Consider the following 20,636-nt stretch of genomic DNA (forward strand, 5'->3'; position numbering starts at 1 on the left):
ATGCATCTCATTTCACCACAACTAAAGGCAGCGACAAAAAAAAAGTCAAGCTCTCACGATGATGACATTTCTCATGCAACCCTTTAGCAAGCCTACATAGTATTTATGCCTAAAAGTCATTGCATGGGTAAATAAGAAACAAGCAACACACACACACACATATATATATATATATATATATATCCATGGGCCACTGTAAAGTAATATGGTTCTGTCATAACGTTTTGAATGAAAATCTGCATTTGGATAAGACACCTTTAGTATAGTTTTGATTTTAAGGCATAATAAAGATCAAATGCAAGTACGAGTGGATTTACATTGAAAATTTCAAACGCATCAAGAAAACCATGTGCTAAGGAAATTTCAAACCATTTGGAACGCACAGAGACGAGCTTTTGTGCAAAAATGAACTTAAAGGTGCCTTTAAAAAAGTGTCAAAGTACTTTTGAAAACAAAAAAGCAAACCCCCAATAGGTGGCAGCAAGAGGCCGCTTTATTTGAGTAAAGCATTGAACGATTCATTCAGCCAAAGAAGCCAATAGGATGAACGGACAGTTGAATCAATCCCTGAATCATCGACTCACCCGAGTCTTCTTGGCGAAGGCCTGAATCGTTCGTGCAGGGAAACGTCGCTGTGTATTATTCAGAGATGGCCAACTGTTCTGCTGTTTATTTTATTATACTTATCGCAATGATTTTACTACTACTATCAATAAAATTAATATTAATAATGATAATATTGCCGGAAGTTGTACAGCGCATGCGTCACGTGTTCATCATCAGCATCCATGACAACCGTCCTGTGGGTGTTGTTTGAATCTCGCTGTGTCGATTGGCATCTGATCTCTGCGTCCTCCGTGACAATTTTTCCAGATTATCGATATTATTGATCGTTGGATACGTCGATTGATCGCCTGCTGTTCCCATCACTCAGGTTTGACCCTTTTTATTACGCTGTGCTTTGTGTTTGTGTTCAGTATGTCTTGTGTTCACTACAGGTTCCAGAGTCGACTCACCTACGACTCGCTCCAGTTTGAAGGCCTCAACATCAGCGCGGGGGAGCTGAAGCGGCAGATCATGAGGAGCAAGAGGCTGAAGTTCTGCCAGCTGAAGATCAGCAACGCCCAGACTGATGAAGGTGAGTTGAGGAAAAGACACTTCAACTGTTCTACGCTAACATTAGATGCGTTACATCAGACACTTCTGGAAGCTGTAAGGTGGTGCTGATGCTGACATGTAGGGATGTTTTGGCTGTTTTAAAAGGCTAATGGCTCTCAAAGTATACCGTGCTCCATAATTATGTGCTGATTCTGATTTTATTTTGCTGTCAGAATACACAGATGATGCTCTCATCCCTAAAAACACGTCGGTCATCATCAGACGGATCCCTGCGGCGGGACTGAAGTCCTCAAACAGAAGATTTGTTGGGTAAGTGCTGTGAAATGAGCACACGCGTCCTCTGTTAGATGTTATATGAAGACTCCTGGTCTGTCCCTGGTGTTTTAGTCACACAAGCTCCTTTGTTTTGCAGACATCAAGCTGGACGCTGGCGTGAACCTTCACCTAGAGCTGATCCTTCACTCCTCTCACTGGAGCAGTTGTTGAAGGTATTGAACAAATGAATAGCACAATAGCAAAACGCAATGTAAAGCACACAATATACGCACACGCACTCAGCTTCTTAGGGAGATTTGAGATTGTTTGAAGGGTTGAGGGTGAAAAAGATTCAAATGTGCAAATGCCTGTGAAACAGACTGAGAATCTGGCTGAGGCAAAGGCGTCAGAGGAGGACAAGCTGAAAGCGGTGATGTACCAGTCCAGCCTGTGCTACTACTCCAGCAGGTGAGCGTTCAGACACTGACAGGTTTGCTTTGTGAGAGATGTCTGAGCTGATTCTCATGGTTCTGATGTTCACTAGTGAGGCCATGAGGCTGCTTGGGATCCCGGGACACCACATTAGGCACTGCCCCACTAATGTGGTAACTGGGTTTTCCAAGCTCACGGTTGCTGTGAACTTGAGCTCTTGTCCTCATCAGTCAGATTGTTTGCTCAGAGTTTGACTGTCACTCCTCAATTCACAGGGCAGCCGCTCCGCGCCGCACAAGCGCATCCGGAAGAGCACAGGGATTCCCCGCAGCTTCCTGTTGGAGGTGGACGACCCAGACCGAAAGGGAGTCATGATAGACGGCAGCGGCCGATACGTCATTCCCATCATAGACGCGTGAGTAAACTGTACTTGGCATAGCCGCATGTTCTAGTGTTTGTCCAAATCTCACATGATGTCTGCTTGTGTGTGTTTGCGCTCGATCTGTTCAGTGAGGCCTATGCTGCTGAGAAGAGAAAGAGGCCGTCCTTCTCCTGCCAGACCGAGCCTTTGCCCTCCTCGTCCTCAGCAGGTGCGGCATCTTCGGTCCGGGACGCCGGAGGGAAACGGTCCCGCTCCCCATCTTCACCAGAGACGCGCGGCGACCAGAAGAGACCACGTCGCTGAGAGACCTTCATCCAAGAGACCTGGAGCCGACGTGTAAATATTGTACATAGTTTATTCATAAAAGATAATAAAGATTATAGCCGCATGAACTGTGTGGACTGGTTAACCTTCACTCCAGCAGTGCAACACACACACACACATACAGGCATACATGGTTTATGAGGTCAATGTGACTTTTTGGTGGTTTACGGGGACATACCTTTGCCAACATCCTACGAACATAAAACTTGTGCCAAAATTTTTTATTTGAGCTACAAAAGGCAAACAACGCTTAAAAACAGCAATTTTAGTTTCACAACACACTCAAATTAACTATGTGACATTTCACAGGCTTATGGGGACAGACAAAATCATGGTTTACAAGGTCTGTTTACATGTTACACACAAACCTAGCCCCTTCATGGTTTAAAAGGACTGATTAACACATTTTACATATCACACTATTCTGCTATTGCAGTAAGGGTGACAACAGAACAGACTCTGGCTTTCCTCAGCTAGACACCTGCTAAACCCATCTCAGTTGCTAAGGTTCTGCCTGTCACTTCTTAAATGACAAAATACTATTTTGCTTAAAATACACTTTTGATTTAACAATTCTGTAGGCTTATTGTGTTGTATCAGTTAAACAATCTGTTTAATGTACTGTTGAACAATAACCTGAAAAAGACAGCATTTTAACATTAAAGTATGAAGAGTTAATTGTTTAAGGGCCTTTGCTCTTATTTTATAGGACAGTAGATATTTTGAAAGGCAACTTCAGATAAAAAAAGAACATAATTGGCAAAGAACCTTCAACCATGAACAACCAGAAGCACAACTGTACGATAACATATTCATTATTTTATTCTTTTACTTGGCCAGAGCACAAATGTTCCCCTCTGTGAACTCTGTGTGGAGTTTGCATGTTCTCTGTGTTGGAGTGGGTTTCCTCCAGGTGCTCCGGTTTCCCCCACAGTCCAAAGACAAGCGGTACAGGGGATTGAATACACTAAATTGTCCGTAGTGTGTGTGTATGAGTGTGTATGGATGTTTTCCAGTGATGGGTTGCAGCTGGAAGAACAACCGCAACGTAAAACATATTCTGGATAAGTTGGTGGTTCATTTCACTGTGGAAACCCCTGATAAATAAAGGGGTTAAGCCGAAAAGAAAATGAATGAATGAATGATTACAGCTTATAAACAAACTAATGGTATTTTAAAATTTAATTAAGTCGTTCAACAGATTATTCTTTTTCAAATTTAAATATTTATACTAGAACACAACATGGTAGTGCACTAGAATACTGTCAAATACAAAACATTGCCACTCAATGACAGAAATAAAAAAATAAACTTTTTTTATTTTACTTTTGAAGTCCAGGAAAACAGCAGGGGAACTAAACATGTATATACATTTTATTATGAAATGCATCAACTATTATCGCTCTGACAAGAACAAAAAATAGATGGATAAAAATAGATAAAAAGATAGATAAAAAGAAAAAAAGATAAAACTAGACATAAAAGTTTGATTCCACAAATTGAATGATACATACAGAATGATATGAACACAAAACAGATTAAAAACTAAATTTCGTAATGTGACAGTAATATAATGTGTTATAATGTGACTAATTAATATCATACACATTTTCACTTTTTTGTCACAGTGACAATATTTGACCATTTTCAAACATGTAAATAAAAAACAAAAAACATGTCTTTTTGCTACTCAACACTGTTGTAAATGTTTAGTCTGAGGGACTGCATTTGTGGGTTATGTATTTTTGTGTGATGGGTATTGCCCAGGCTCATGAAGCAGACGTGGACCTGGACTGTGGAGCAGTACCAGACTGTGGAGTAGTGGCAGACATGGGTTGAGAAGCAGAGGCAAACTGTAGAGCAATGTAGAGACTACCCTAGAGTGATGATGGACTGTGAAGCACTGGCATGGAACAGAAGTGGGTTTGAAAATGGTTAAATATTGTCACTCTGTGACAAGGAAAAAAAATGAAAATGTGTATAATAATAATCAGTCTTTTGAACTCATTACAGCCTTCACGTCTGCTTTTGTCCATGGTCTTCTCATGTAGGTTGTTCTGCCAGTGCTAGAGCCTGAAAGCAAACAAGATGATTAACTGTTAGCATCACTGACTTTTAATAGATCATATCAACTGTTCATCAATATCGTTTAAAAGTCTCTTTCTTGGAAAAACGGTTAATCCTTAGGTGTGCACTTACACCATGGTTATACATCACACAACTACATGATTTAACAGCAACATATGCGAGTATAACTTTCAGTAGCTGCTTTGAATCATTGTGGACTATTGAAAGTGATATGACCTTTCCATGTAAAGACTTTTCTTAATTTTAAAAAAAGGCAATCAATAATTTCATAATATTCCCTATTATATTTTTCCACTGGAGAAAGTCTTCCGTTTTTTAGTTTAGCTGAATAATAAAAAGGTAAAAACTGCAAAGGTCAATATTATGAGCACAAAAAATAAAATAAAAATATATAAAATTATAAAAATTAAAATTTATTTTTTGATTTTTTTGTCAGCCAGATATCGCAGAGCCCTATTTAAAAATGGCCAGATACAAAAGAGAAAGTGATAAATGGAAGACATTGACGAGAAATGTAGCATAGGAAAAAGCATTTGTGCATTTGCGCTACAAGCACTGCGATAGAAAGTCTGAACGTGTATTGAGTGCTGCTGGAAACATTGCGACTCCAACTAGGTCTGCTTAATCCAGACAATGTGTCAGCATGTTAGCTTTTCTGTCAAATAATTTACCAAAAACAGTGGAGAGTTAGTAGCCTACGCTGTTTTTTCCTCAACATCTCATTTATATTGTTATCAATAGGCTAATATTTTTTGTTCTTCTTTTTATTATTATCATTATTGTTATTAGTTACTATTTATATTATCACTGATACTGAAAAGTGTTATTTAGGCTATTTGTGAAGTTCTTAAAAATGTAACATTTAATTATTATACAGGAGGGGGGAACCAGTGAATATTGTCCTCACCACTTAAAAAAATGTGTAAATAAAAACAAAAACAAAAAAAAAACTAAAAATAAAGGATAAAAGGAAAAGCATGCTCTTCATCATTTTTCATAATCTGATTTGTACATGCTGCTGTGTGTGTGCACTTAGGCTAGACGAGCAGAGTACACACATCTAAAGTTATCTTACTGTGAGCGTTTTAATGGTCAAATAGGTGTCAAAATGCTGTGTTCAGTGATCATTTATAAGAAGCTTAAAGCACAGTTTGTTTCATATTTTTATTCTATTGTACATATTTCCCTTTGCTCATTTACAGGGAGGAAAATAACTGCATATATACAGTTGAAATCCGAATTATTAGCCCTCCTGAATTATTAGCAACCATTTTCCACCAATTTCTGTTTAATGGAAAGAAGATTTTTTTTCAACCCATTTCTAAACATAATAGTTTTAATAACTAATTTTTTATAACTGATTTCATTCATCTTTGTTATGATGACAGCACATACTTTACTATATATTTTTCAAAGTACAAGCATTCAGATTAAAGTACAATTCAAAGGCTTAATTAGGATAATTGGGCAAGTCATTAATATTGACCTTAAAATAGGTTTCAAAATATTTAAACCTGCTTTTATTCTAGCCAAAATAAAACAAATAAGACTTCCTCCAGAAGAAAAAAAATATTATAGAAAATACTGTAAAAAAAATCCTGAATTTGTTAAACATCCTTTTGGAAATATTTATTAAAAAAATATAAATAAAAAATTCACAGGAGCGCTAATAATTTTGACTTCAGCTGAAAAATCGTTTTGAATAATCTTGTTTGCAATTATGACAAAAATAATCGTGATTATGATTTTTCCCATAATAGAGCAGCCCTTACTGTATGTGTAATGTAGCCTACAGTAGATTATGTGATGTGATCAATTAAAAAATACATTTTCTTTTTTCTTAGTAATAAACATGCTTTTACACTATACTGTATGCTTTAGAAAAGATACAATAGATGGTGAGAAGTATAGCCCCAGGCTGCAAAAATTAAACAAATATAAGAATGAAGTTGTTTAGCCTTTATAGCGCCCTATTAAATTGTGTTGGGGTAAAAAGAATGTTTACATTTCTTTGACTATCATGGCGATGTTATTACCTCAAATCTTAAACGTGCGCACATTGCAAGAAATGAAAATCGCGTCACAGCACACACTACAAAATATTAAGGTTATCGAGTCAATGAAACACATCACCTGATTGCAGTATAACTTGCTTTATCAATAATTATTATTATTTATTATAGGCCAGGTTACAAATATTTGAAAATCTGTCACTACATGCCAAACACTCAAAATAGGTTCCCTTTTGCATAGCTATTAGTGGCAGTTATGAATTAAATAAATGGGCATATCGGCACGTAAGGTGAGTCGCCTATTATTTATCGTCTGTTTATTTTTCTCTGTTCATTTCTTTCACATGCATGCAGAGTGAACAGTCTGTGCTGTTTCTGCTTGTTTAATAGAGCGCCTCCTCTTATAGCCGGCCTATTTCGGTATAAAGGACAAAAAATGTTTTTTTTATATACTGTATGCTATTCTATCCCCTATATTAAACACAGCAAATGTATAATTAAATATTAGAAACATAAATATTTGAAGTTTCTAAAAGCACATTTTAATGTTTAAGCATTGTTTATTGGCCGTCGGCGTCGATGATGTGCACCTCTCAAAAAATGTAACTACAAGTCGCAACGACACAGAGCGCAAGGTCGTGATTTGTTTGATGGTCGTGATTGGTCGGCTTGGCAGCGCTGACAAGTCTGGGGGCGGGACCAAGAGCCGTGCGAGTGGTGCGAGCCCAATAGAGCGATTGTTTACACGTGTGGAGTCCCATGAAGGAGCTCTGGATAGAAAGTTTTGTTTTGTGTTTATCTCATAGTTAAAGTTGTTCCACGTCCGCCGGTTCCAGCCTCAAAATGAGCGAGTTTGAGTCACTTGCATGTTCAGGAAGCGTTTAGAAAAAACAAAACAACAGCAAAGAAACTCAACACAGAGGAACATTAACACCTCACTGCCAACTAGCGTTTTGAAAGTGTTAATGCAGACCAACAGAGACATTGCGCAGAAGTAAAATAAACAGCTACGCGGGTTGCATGTGCCGTGGGTTACGCCGATCATAACGCAGAAGTATAAACCAGGCTCTATAAACTTTAATTTCATAAGTGCATACAATATAATATTAATAATAATAAGACAATTAGCATGTTTATCAGGGTAGACGACATGCAGTGAGTGGATAATTCCATATGTGCAATATGTACATTTAAATCTCTCCATTTTGCTGTAATGGCTGTGCTGTGTTTGACTGGCAATAGCTTTTAGATTATAACCCGCGACCCACTTATTAATATGCAGCCTTTTTTGATTACATGGGGCCAGTTGCACCAGCAGTGTGTAAGTTAAAATGAAGCCTAGTTGTGACTTAAAGGGACACTAATTTACAATGTACGCACTACTAAATATTTCTGTGTTGCAGCATTTCACTCAGTTTAAACCTAACGCTGTGTTCCAACTAAAAATTTACCGCAGCCTCCCCCCATGTATAATGGTAGAAAAGAGATGACGGTGAGATTAGTTTACATCGAGGAGCTTGCGATGATCTCCCTCTATTCACAGCCTTATTTTCTTCCTAAATCTCGCATTTCTTTCGGTTTGTGAATGAAGAGTTTAATTTTGTTTCAAGAAATGTTTTGTGTTAACATACATTTCTTTATGACTGGGTTTTTTCTCCCTGCTATTTTTTCTTTAACGTGTAGAATATTTAAAAAATCAAGTTTTATGTTTTGATAACTTTGTGTAATTTGTGTGCATTCACAGCAAATTTTCAAAGAACAGTTATATGTAGATGCATTAGTTGCAGAATTCTAAATCAGTTTAACGATTGAAACACTTTTTATTTGATATTAGGTGATTTAATGCAACTATGTATGGCTTTACGGAGAGCTTATGACCTTACTAACTACGGTTTGCCTTAAGAGCATGTGGTGCAACCGAAGTAAAAACAACTTTAGTTATAAACATGCCAGTAGTTACTATTATTATTATTATTATTACTACTACTTCTATTATTATTAGGCAATTTTCTGAAGCAACCCCTGTAACCAATTTAGTGCTTTTGGGTTGTTGTTGTTTTCGGTTAAAGCGCAATGCCCCATTAACACCTCAGACAGGCTGCTTCATTAATAGCCAAACATTTTGTTTGAGATGAGGGCAGGGGTATATCTTGAGTATATTTCACAAGCAAGGTTGACACAAAATCCCCGGTTATATACCTTTTACCTATAGGCCAACTTCTGGTAATGTAGGCTTATATAGGCTGTTTCTATTCACAGCAACTTATGGACTGAACTACGTGTTAATTAAAATTTCTATATTAGGCTCGTAGCAATTGATATTGGGAGTCATGGAATATTGTTTGCATTTATTTTGCATATTGTTTGCAATATCCTACTTTAATAATAATAATAATAATTAATATTATATTAAAAAGTTTTTTCTATTTCTAAATAAATAGCCTACTGTAAATTAGGCCTACAACCATTAATGATTTATATATGAAATTAGAAATGAAATTCTTAATAATATTTGTAAAGGAAACAAATATAGGTCTTATATGTGCCGTTATATATATTTCAATTAATATGGAATATAAGTGCATGTTTTCACCAAAACTATGATAGATTTTTTTTTTAAATGTGTGATTGTGTAAAACAATATACTTTGCAAATAAAATAATGTTTTTTTTTTTCTCTCTCTCTAAAGAAATTGTTACCACCTCGTTTAGAGCATCATTATGGGCATTTTACGTTATAACTAATGTGGGTCAAACAATAGATCTGTGACAGAGAAACTACAGGTTTTGGGACACACTCGTCACTACATCGTTCTTTTCCCAAACGACACATTGTACTATGATATTTCTGCCGCGAGTTACGTTGTTGTTTGGGAAACCCAGCCCTGGTGCAGAGCCAGAGGAAGAAGCGTGCTGCGCTTGTGGAGCAGATAAGAAGCAAGAGAAACTTCTAGACCAGGGGAGAGTTTCCCAAACAACGACATATATCTGAATGAAGGGGTAATCTACTGTATTTTAGCCTAATTATTATTTCTAATGTTTACACACTGTGAAATAGGCTAATCCAATCTTAAAAAAACACACACACTAAATCATTTTTTGTGAATTGTTTTTATTCCAAGCTAAATAACATTTTAGAAAATGTTGCATATCAAGCTGTTGGTATCTCCTCGCGGTTGAAATTGGCTGTTATGCGAAAAAAAACAAAAACAAATATTAGCTCGCAGGCTAGTTGCTTTTTAGATTTAATTTAAGCCTATATTCAGCTGACAGCGCACACTCAGCCGCGATACAGAGAGAAAAAGTAAATAATAGATTCTTTAATGTAAACGACTAAGAAAAACTTCGGCTATATACTCGGGAGAGGACGTAATGAGATCTAGACTGGCTGTAAAATATATACACCAATAGTAATAGTTAATCAACGCATTTTATTTTAAAAAAATCTACTCATTTTAATATTGCGATTTTTACATTTTTTAGAGAATGTCTGTTTTTATTAACTTTTCTGTCATTTATTTCAAATTTGTCATTATTTTATTAATTTGATGATGTTAATATTTTACATAGGCTATTTTATATACACATCTAAAATCATTCAAATTAAGGTTGTGACGATGAGGAAATTTCCCCACCGGTTAATCGACATGTGACAACACCGGTAATACCGGTATCATAGTGGGGGTCGGGGTTTCCTCTTTTCTTTCTGCTTTTAAATAGCTTATAAATGCATATAATACTTTCACTTTCAGTTTTGCGGGAATTGCCAATTCGGCGTAAATTGTTTGAATGGACGAATGTGATGAATGTTAGAATGTTTTTAAAACGAATAAGAAAATAAAATAGCAAGATAAGTAATTAAATTGCACAAAGTTTAAATAAGATTAAACGAATGAACAAGAAACAAATATAAAAGAAAAGCTTTCAAAATTACATTACAAAAATGACAGGTTGACACAGTCTTTAAAAAAAAATAAAAAATAAAACATTGTAAATTGGCATTTATTAACAGTGAGGTTTACTTGTTCTTTGCGAGGAATCCTGGCCAATATGTTGACCATCTCTGGCTTAAGATGGGATCTTGTGGGGCTTACTATGTTCCCCATCGTGCTGAACACACCCTCAGATGAGCAGCTTGTTGCACGTAAAGATACTTTTTGGTTACATTTGCTAACAGGGGGAACATGTTTGGTTGTCTTTTGTTGTCCTACCTGACTTCAATAGAGTGGAGGAACTATGACGTCAATTTGTATGCAAAAACCCGGAAGCGAGTTAGCATTTTAGCACTTCCGGTTCCCTCGTCCCAAAGTCAATGGGTTTTTTGAATGGGGTTTCAGTAAAATCGCTCAAATAAGGTCCGTGGCTAACACCAACTCAATATACTTTCACGTTTTGTTCTACGACATAAAACACATCAGTTACAGCACACTCTTCAACTTTTAAATCGATTATGCTTCTTTAAAAAGACGGTTGCTATCAAGTTGCTAAATGAGACTACAGGCTGCGTCGGGGGCATTATACGTCATCGAGCTGATCTGGTCTGGAGCGCAGCTCGCTTGGGCGTTTGGATTAGTCTGTGATTTAAGTATTTTCAGAATAGTATTTTATAGTTTGTTGTATTATTCTAATTGAGAATTCAGATTGTGTGTAGATAATTCCTTCACATGTAAAGGCTGTCGAGACAGATTCATTTGTTGATCATTCATTTTAATTAAACGATAATATGAAGATACTGCTCAGTTTCTTTCCTGCTCTCAGTAATGCAAACGTGTGAATAAATGTGTAAAAATACATGCATGTTAACTGTCATTTTAACGTGATCAAGTGATTTCTCGTCTTTTTTTCTTCATCAACACATTTAACTCTGTCATAACTGCAATATTTACACTCCTCCATAAAACGTATAGCAGATGTGACTGTATTGGGCTGTTTTTCGCTGTACTTCGTGACACAAAAGGAATATTGAATGTTATTCTGTGTCCATGATGATGAAACCTGCAGGCATTTGATAGACTTGTTCCTCCTCACGCCGTCGTCTGTTAAGGTAAGCGGGCTGTGTGCACGCGAGCGATACACTTATTTAAATATGTCTCATAATAATACTATATAGGCACATTTATACACATTTTTTAAACTTTTAGAACAACCGCAAAGCAAAACATGTATTTCCCACGTAAAAACGATCCAAAAGGCACAAAGGTCTATGTGTGTTTGCGTATTTATTAGTTTATAATATATAGCGTGGATTACAATATAATATACTGAGAGATTAACTCTTTGTCATGGACGTTATTTCTAAAAATAAGCTTGATAAGTCGTCTGTAGTAGGGTGGGGCTGACGTCACTGACGAGCGCCCCGAGGGCGCTGTAGTCCGTTTATAGCCTTATGTTAGCTTTTTAAGTCTTGCGTTTGCATTTAAGATCCAAAAGTGCTCAATGTTATATTTTCGTGTGACAATTATCCGGCTGAACAAAACGTGTAAGTGTAATGAACAGTGTTTGAACACAGAGCGTATTATTCGCAATCTTCGAAAACCCTATGGGAAAATCCTATAGGGATTTTCACGAGGGAACCAGTTTTATGCTAGCAGCCGATTAGCCTACAAAGTGACGTCATAGTTCCTAGTTCCTCCACTCTATTTCTTAATGTATTATTTAGCCTATTGCATTATATATTAATAGCTTAGTCCTTATGAACAATCCGTTTATAAAATAGCCTTATTAACGAATTTATAGGCTAGTGAAGAATAAACCGAATATGAAATATGATCCTTGCATAATGATCACAACTAAACAAGCTAGCACTCATTTTATATATAAACTTTAAATAAAAAAGAAAGAAATGTTAAGAAATTAAACATTGTGTAAAAAATCTAAAGACAGGCTAAATAAAAGTAATTTTATTTAACAGGCTAAAAAAATAATCAACATGTAAATGCATAAATATTTCGATAAGTATTGTTATGGAATATTTATAACTATATGATCTTGCTTTTTTTGGTTATATCCATACAAGCTTTGAGCTCTCTTACAAGCACAGTTGACAGGCGCAGGTGTCTTATGTCACTGTCAGTGGCGGATTACACACAGCATACCCTGGCAAGATGTTTTATTTGTTGCCGATTGGCGTGTTGTTCCTTTTTTAAAACACCTTTTGTTTTTAAAATCCCTCAAGGTAATGTTGTCTATCGAGTTATATAGTCTCCCTCGGAGATATTGTAGTTCAGTAACATGCTTCGCAGCATATAACCGTGAAGCTTAAATAGGCTGAGCATATTTTTATTAATTTTAAGACACATTAATACAAACTAGCCACCGTTTGATTTTTTTTCGTTTACGTATATTTTTATCAATCGAAAAATGCAATGAATAGTTTAATTTGGTTTTCATTTTATTAGAATTAATATAATTAATAGGCTACACAACTCCTATTGGCTCGAATTGCGTTTTGACAGATAAGGCGTGACTTTCTGGCTCAAAGATATTTGTGCCTGTTAATTTCAGCGCTGTATTTTGAAAGATTTCGCAAAGGCTTCAGCTGTTCTACCTGTCAGCTGGTACCAGCCTCAGTTTTGCGACTTGACCTGTGTGGCGTTTCGATGTCTGAATGATAGCGAGAGAGAGATGAGATCAGACCTCAGATTCGATGTGTTGCCGCACTTCACAGTTACTTTATAGCAATTTTTAATATTGGCTCACCTAAATTAACTTTTCATTTATTAAAAGCCGAAATATTTCCAGACAGATGAAGCAACTTTCGGTTTTTAAAGACAGCGGCCTCAGTGATAAAAGACGCGCGCACACAGGTTACATTCTTGTAGGCATATTCATCTTTTATTTTTTTACATGAAATGCATAAAGTGCAAAAAAGAAGAGCTGAACTTCGGAAAAAGTGCTCACTTCAGTTGCCGTGATGATTGCTTTGTTTCTCTGCAGTTGGCTTGTCGATGGCGCGGCATTGCTACATCATTCTTGTTATAATAAAAATAAGATATTTATTATTAAACACTGTGAGATGATGGTCGCGTGATTTTTAAAATGAGAGTATGCCTTGCATATTTATTCTCACGTGATAAATGAAATATGACGCATTACTATGTTCAGATTTTAATTATAAAGCATGCTCTGGCCTTAAGTAAATTATTACGAATTCTATTTTCCATTTAATTAAAATAAATATTTAATAAAAAAATAAATAAATAAAACGAATACTTAGAAAAAACAAATGTGAGGACGGTGTCACGGTAAAAACGTGATGTCACCGGTGTTGCGTCTTAAAACCGGTATCACCGTCAACACCGTCTATCGTGGCAAGCCTAATTTGCTTTTTTAACTTGTGAGAGAAAAGCGAATTTTACCTGTCAGTGGCTGCACATTGCTCCTAAATAGCATAAAGCATTTCTTTCTTTTGTAACATTCTTTTTTTTTTTTTTACTTTAACCCATTAAAAGAAAAAGTGTCATAATAAATACAATTATTATTAAAAATGCAATTAAGTTTTGTCTGTCGCATAGTTAACTATGTGATGTGGGTAAATGGTGTTTCAATGCTGCAAGTCCTATATTTCAAACCTGCGGGAAGCACTGTAATTGATCGTTTTTTTTTCCCAATAAGGTGGTGTAATAAATACATTACAATTTTTAATTAAAAGTTATTCACATTAAATAATAATAATAAAAAACATTGGTTTAAAGAATGTTAAAAACGCAGGATTATGTTTTAAATAACTCCAAATCGAGGCATTCATTTTAGGCCTCTACAAACTACAAAACGTCAATGCAAATTAATGCAATACTATATGTAAAAACAAACTATTATATACTATAGTGGCCTATAAAAAATGGTCAATATTGCCTTATTTCTCGTCTCGCTCAGCACATGTGCATTGAATCGCAAGTGACAGATACAGAGGAAATTAATAAAAATAATATAGGCTAGATTTAAAATAATATAGCCCACCTAGCAGTTTTCTTTAAAATTATAATAGGCCTGTATATAAAAATGGACTGAAAATTCTTGTAGGCCTTTTGTGATGTTCAGTTATAAAAATGCTTATCTGTACATTTGTAAAACTGTCCTGTTTAGGCTATACTGCTTCTGCTTTTGAAAAGGAAAAAAATAGTCTGGGCTATACTTTGAATTAATCAAAAACAGTTATAGGTTCAGTTTGAAATTTAACTTGATAAACAGTTAATAATGGCACCTGATGTTCAAAGAAACATCAATGGGGCGTCGATTAGGGATGTTCGGTTCTGGGTTTTTTGGATGAGACTCTTAACTCCTAATTTTGGAGTCGGTGGAATACATATGCATTCACTTAAAATAGTGCAAGGATTAAATATGCTGTCTCATATCGCACTTTACACAATGCTACTACGTCAATTCCAACATTGTGTTGTTCTCTGGTCAGATAAAACCAGCAGTAAATCATTTCCAGCCAAAATAAAATAGTTATCAACCTAAACTTTTTTACAGCATATTTTAATTGTCTAGTTTAACTAGTTTAGTTTAACTTAGAAAATTACAATGCAATCTTGGAGACATAAAGTTAAAACATAATTTTAATATCAAAATGTTTAATGGAAAGATGAGTGGCAGTTCATTAACAAATAATCCCAACTGAGCCCAAACAATGTTAAAAACTATATAGAATAGTCTAATTATTTAGTATAGTCTAAGTATCTAAATACTTTACAGAGAGAATAAAATAATCTGTGGTTGTTCATTTCTTTGTTTATTGATCGGTTGAAGTGTCAAAAAATAAAGTAGCTAGCTTCTTCATTTGATTTAATGACCAATTAAATATTAAACCACATACATGAAATATTTAACTTAAATAATTCATTCATAAACAAACCTAAAATAATAAATAAAAGCAGTGTGACAGAGCAGTATATGCTTTAAGGCACAGTCTCTCTTATAAATGTGGTTTTCTTTAAAGTGTACTTTTAAATAGCTCATTAGTTTACTCTTGAATATTACTGTTTGTTTGTGCAATTTGTTAATTATTGTAATTTAATAAAGGTGTGTTAATGAGACGGCGGAAGAAAAGGAGTGACTCAGACCTAGTTTTTGAACATTTTACCTTGACTATATTTTTATTTAAAAATCCTCTTTTGGAAGTTTTTGCGTTCCCTCGCAGATGTTTTGCGTTCTCGCAAAACTGTTTTTCCACAAACACTTCCTGTTCACTTCATACATGTCAACCCTCCTGTTTTACCAGGATTCTCCCAAGCCTTCCGTTTTTGCTGTGATTCTCCCATATTTCTCTTTCTTTCCATTAAAGCTGTGGGTCGATCATCGCTCTTCATATGCAACCTGTGAATTAGCGAATGCATGTATACGGATGTGCTAGGTATGATAAACTGATCCCAGATCAGCTTCTATACACACCATTTAAAGCGACACCTCTGTTATCAAACAAGTGATGAGCAGCAAATGAATCTCTCATTTTCTTTTATTTCATATCAGAGGTGTCAATTTAAGAATGCACAGATCTATAATGAAAGTATTCCATTACTTAAGTAACTGTTTGTGCTCATTTAAGAGAAAATGAGTTGTGTTTAAAATAAAACACACAGGACGAACATGTTTACATATTGTTAAGTATATTTGTCTGTTTAAACACAGATCTGAATCCTGCACTTTAGCTCCTCTTTAAATGGCATGTACAGAAGTTGATCTGGGATCAGTTTATCATTCCCTGATTCAGAGGTTGCATATGAAGGGCGATGATCAACCCACAGCTTTTAATGGAAAGAAAGTAAATGCAGACATTTTTATATTTGTTTCAGAATGCTTTCAAAAATAAAAATATATGAGAAATATGGGAAAATACTTAACAATAGTATGATAGAGGGATAGAATGGTAAAATACAGGAGGGTTGACAGGTATGAAGTGAACAGGAAGTGTGGATAACGCAAAACATCTTTGTGAGGGAACAAAAACTTAAAAATATATATATATATATATATATTCCTATCACTGTTTTTTTTTCTACCATCCTTTTTTTTTCTCCCACTCAGTTTTTTTTTCTTCCACCCAATTTTTTTCTTCACCATCACGTCCCTTCCGAGTCTCCGTACTAATGCCTTAAAATGTAACTTAATAAATTTTTTTTAATGACATTTGATTGTAACATTTAACTTTTTCCTAACACTGATTTTGGTTGGTTAAGGTTTTGTGAAGCGTGATTCAGTAATGCTGATTTTACTATATTTATTTACCGGTTATAGAATAGTCTAACCGTGGATTAGCTTGCATGTATGGGCATAGTTTGACGTCTTTACCTAAAACTTTAAACCTTTATAGGCCTATTATAGGCCCATATAAGGATAATAAAATTTGATATAAAGCACTCGTTTGGCAATGAACCATGATCTGTCTGCGTTGATAAATGGTATAAAATCAATAATAGCAAAACTGCATATCATTATTACTATAAAAAAGTATATTACTGCCTTGAGTCAGTAACTTAGGCAGTAATGCAAAGTAATAATTAATGTGAATAAATAGCCTAAATGAAAGGAACAAGAGGGACCAAAATTAGTCATGGGATTAAAATGCCTCCTCAGTTATGATATCCTGGCGCCGGGCCTGCTACCCTCGCAAGTATATTATAAACATACGGGAAGTAGGGCTATGCAATTAATCGAAAATTCGATTTTGATTATGGCTTCAAACGAATATGCAAATCATTAATCGAGATAAAACGATTGTTGCATCATATATCGTCCTCTTTTCAGTTGTACACATTTGTTGCTCTGCAAAGCTCAGTTTCACGTGAATATTACTAAAAGCATGCATTGTAATTTTGCAGCACGGCATGTGCATCATTCATTGATGTACATTCGAATCATTCATGTTTTAAAAGCATGAATGAGACCGCATGGTGTGTGTATGCGGCACACACATATTCGCACACTGTGTGCTCAGAGCAAAGCACACACATCTAAAGTTATCTTAATGTGAGCATTTTAATGGTCAAATAGGTATCAAAACGCGATGTTCAGTGATTATTCATATTAACTCTCATTTAAGTAATAAACAAACTAGTTGAGAATCAAAAGACATGTGAAAGAGAAACCATAAATCAGAACCGTACTGCTCTTAAAGTGAAAGTGCGTGATATTCCTGCTGCCGACTGTTTTTACCATTAATCAAACAACAAAAGAAGACAATCCCTCACTGTTCTTGTCTGAAGGACTTTAGTAGCTATAATCAAAGTTTTTTTTTTTTTACAGTGAAGATGCTTAAAGCACAGTTTGTTTCATATTTTTATTCTATTGTACATATTTCCCTTTCCTTTGCAGGGAGGAAAATAAATGAATACAGTTGAAATCTAAATTATTAGCCCTACTTTCCCCCCCAATTTCTGATTAATGGAAAGAAGATTTTTTTTAACCCATTTCTAAACATAATAGTTTTAATAACTAATTTTTTATAACTGATTTCATTCATCTTTGTTATGATGACAGCACATATTTTACTAGATATTTTTCAAAATACAAGCATTCAGATTAAAGTACGATTCAAAGGCTTAATTAGGATAATTGGGCAAGTCATTGTATACCAGTTATTTCTTCTGCTGACCATCAAAAACTATTTTGCTTAAGGGAGCTATTAATATTGACCATAAAATAGATTTCAAAATATTTAAACCTGCTTTTATTTTAGCTGAAATAAAACAAATAAGACTTCCTCCAAAGGAAAAAATATTATAGGAAATACTGTGAAAAATTCCTGAATCTGTTAAACATCATTTGGGAAATATTTATAAAAAATAATAATAATAATTTCACAGGAGCCCTAATAATTTTGACTTGAACTGATAATCATTTTGAATAATTGTGATTAAAATAATGACCAAAAAAATCGTGATTATGATTTTTCCCATAATAGAGCAGCCCTAGCGGGAAGCACTGTAATTGATAAAAAAATAAGGTGTGTATTAAGGACATTTCAGTATTTATTAAGTGTTGTCCACAATAAATAATAATCATATTAATAAAAACACTGATTTAAAAAGTATTTTGTGACACCTACATCTATCATTACAAACACAGGTTTGTTTTAAAATAATAACTCTGTACCAAAGCGTTTATTTTAGGCCTGTATAAACTATAAAACATCTCTGCAAATTAATGCAATGCAATATAAAAAACAAAATTCAATATTTTGTCAATATTGCCTTGTCTCTCAGCGCACAGGCACACGCACTGAACTTCAAGTAACAGACAGAAAAAATAATTTAAAATAATGTAGCACACCTTGCAGCTTTCTTTAAAATTATGATAGGCCTGTATATAAAAATAGCGCCAGACCGTTTCTCAGTATTTCGCTGGTAATGTTTTTAAATAAATAATTAGGCCTACTTAAATATTAATTTGCTATTAATGTACAGTAATTGAGACAAAATAACATAATAGTAAAATATAAATATAATAAAAGTAAAATAAGAGTAATAATAAGAAAAAAATAAGATTTTTAATAGGTAAAAGTAAGAGTAAAATATAATCAACAAAATGTAAATTAAAACTGTGAATTAATAGGTAAATAAAAAGCTTATTTATTGACCATCTTAGTCCTGTCACTTTAAAATAACAAACACTGTTTATCACTCTACGACGCAATAGTTTTTATTCATAACAATTTGCTTTTGTATGTTATTATTAGCAGTAATAATTATTATATCCATATTTATATTTGTTTTATTAAAAAAAAGCTTAGATTTGCCCACCTGCAGGTTTTAGACCATATGCGGGCAACATGTTTTTTAGGATATAACTCAGGTTTATGACAACACTTAGTTATTATTGTTCATTTATTCATTTGCTGAAAATTAGAACTGCATTTAGAAATAGTTTTGAAACAAATACTTGCGCTTAACAAACGCAACTAATTATTATTATTAGGCTAACTGATGTCTGTGCGTAAAGATTTTCCTATCCACCAAGAGCGAAAGTGAAAGTAGATCATTTATCTCTCATTCTCGCGCGGTAGATGCTCTGTTTAACAGTTTTCTGTTAAAAATAACTGTTAACTGTTTGCTTGTGAAATGCTCAGTTTTTCCACTTAAACTTACTTTACGTCATGTAAATAGCAAATGCGCTTATGGCACGATGCAAGGCTATTAAAGGGAATGGGAGATGAGACTCTGATTGGTTTATTCTCAAAATACACCTATAACTCATTAAGAAAATAAACTCAACCCTTTAGATCATGCTTAAAATTTGCTTAAAATAAAAAAGGCCTAAAATGCACATTATTTTTAAAGTAATTTTAGTTACTTAGTTTCTTCCTGCATTGTTATTGACAGAAATTCTTAACATCACCACCATCACTGTCTGGCTTCCTGGATTTCTGTCAAGATTCACCTGTTATTTCCTGAAGGGAAAAAGTGAGAGAGACATTATTATTCACTTATTTAAATTATTTAATTATTTTAATTATTATTAGTTTATTTTCTTAATAAATTAAAACGTGCACTCATTGACTTCCATGTTATTATTTTTCCTACTATTGGACTTTTCTACTTTACAAGTTTATTTTTTCTGTTAAACGAAAAACAAGGTATTTTGATGGAAGAAGAAAACCTGCAATCATTGACTTCCAAAATAAAAACACCAAAAATATGGAAGTCAATGAGTACAGGTTTTCATCTTCCATCTTCTTTTGTGTTTAACAGAAAAAATAAACCCATAAAGGGTGTGCAAATGATGACACATTTGTCATTTTTGGGTATGAGCCAGTCACAGAGTTGTTTTCTACAGAGGTTTGTTAATTCTTGACAAAAGAATTAACAAACCTCTGTAAAAAACAACTCTGTGTTGGTCAAAGCGACTGGCTCATGGAGGTACTGAAACAGAAAAGCAAAGATAAAGAAAATTCAACATTCGTTTACTTACTTTTAAAGTCTCGCATAACAAACCATGCCCTCATAAACCATGAAGAAACACATCTTATAATAGTCTACTGCTAGCACCATGTAAACCTACACATACTGTGTCCTCATAAACCATGAA

At 34.5% G+C, this 20,636-nt stretch overlaps 2 protein-coding genes across 28 annotated transcripts in view; one reads left to right on the top strand and one right to left on the bottom strand.

The window, feature by feature from the left end:
• LOC141375838 (uncharacterized) overlaps nt 1-20,636 on the bottom strand; it is a 488,480-nt gene that overhangs the window by 65,288 nt on the left and 402,556 nt on the right. Inside the window, exons 25-27 of one of the 25 annotated variants that reach the window (XR_015944749.1) lie at nt 19,902-19,998; nt 4,524-4,585; nt 3,812-4,415 (exon numbers count right to left, since the gene is read on the bottom strand). The exons of 23 other annotated variants lie outside the window; for them this stretch is intronic. The gene's annotated coding sequence lies outside the window, so the exon portion shown is untranslated. Of the gene's footprint in view, nt 1-3,811; nt 4,586-19,901; nt 19,999-20,636 lie in introns of those variants that run through there. One more of the 25 variants, XR_015944746.1, reaches the window with a different exon arrangement.
• Nucleotides 805-4,042, top strand: LOC141375821 (E3 ubiquitin-protein ligase RBBP6-like). 3 transcript variants are annotated; one of them, XM_087264980.1, is made up of 7 exons: nt 805-1,236; nt 1,332-1,428; nt 1,532-1,607; nt 1,754-1,842; nt 1,919-1,979; nt 2,082-2,221; nt 2,317-4,042. In XM_087264980.1, exons 4-7 carry the CDS (start codon nt 1,808-1,810, stop codon nt 2,489-2,491), a joined length of 411 nt encoding a protein of 136 aa, XP_087121106.1. In that variant the 5' UTR covers nt 805-1,236; nt 1,332-1,428; nt 1,532-1,607; nt 1,754-1,807; the 3' UTR covers nt 2,492-4,042. The 3 variants fall into 3 exon arrangements, with proteins under 3 accessions (XP_087121106.1, XP_087121103.1, XP_087121104.1); XM_087264977.2 differs by having other exon boundaries at nt 805-1,138; nt 2,317-2,638; XM_087264978.2 differs by lacking the exon at nt 1,919-1,979 and having other exon boundaries at nt 805-1,138; nt 2,317-2,638.

Source organism: Danio rerio, chromosome 8 (genome assembly GCF_052040795.2).
Source record: "Danio rerio strain M-AB ecotype USA chromosome 8, GRCz13ab, whole genome shotgun sequence".
NCBI classification, from domain to species: Eukaryota; Metazoa; Chordata; class Actinopteri; order Cypriniformes; family Danionidae; genus Danio; species Danio rerio.

Excerpts from the sequence above, each read along its gene's own strand:
- LOC141375821 (XM_087264977.2), top strand. The coding sequence starts at position 979 with ATGTCTTGTGTTCACTACAGGTTCCAGAGTCGACTCACCTACGACTCG. Across the intron at positions 1,843-1,918 it reads CTGTGCTACTACTCCAGCAG|TGAGGCCATGAGGCTGCTTG; the intron begins GTGAGCGTTCAG and ends GATGTTCACTAG. Across the intron at positions 2,222-2,316 it reads GTCATTCCCATCATAGACGC|TGAGGCCTATGCTGCTGAGA; the intron begins GTGAGTAAACTG and ends CGATCTGTTCAG.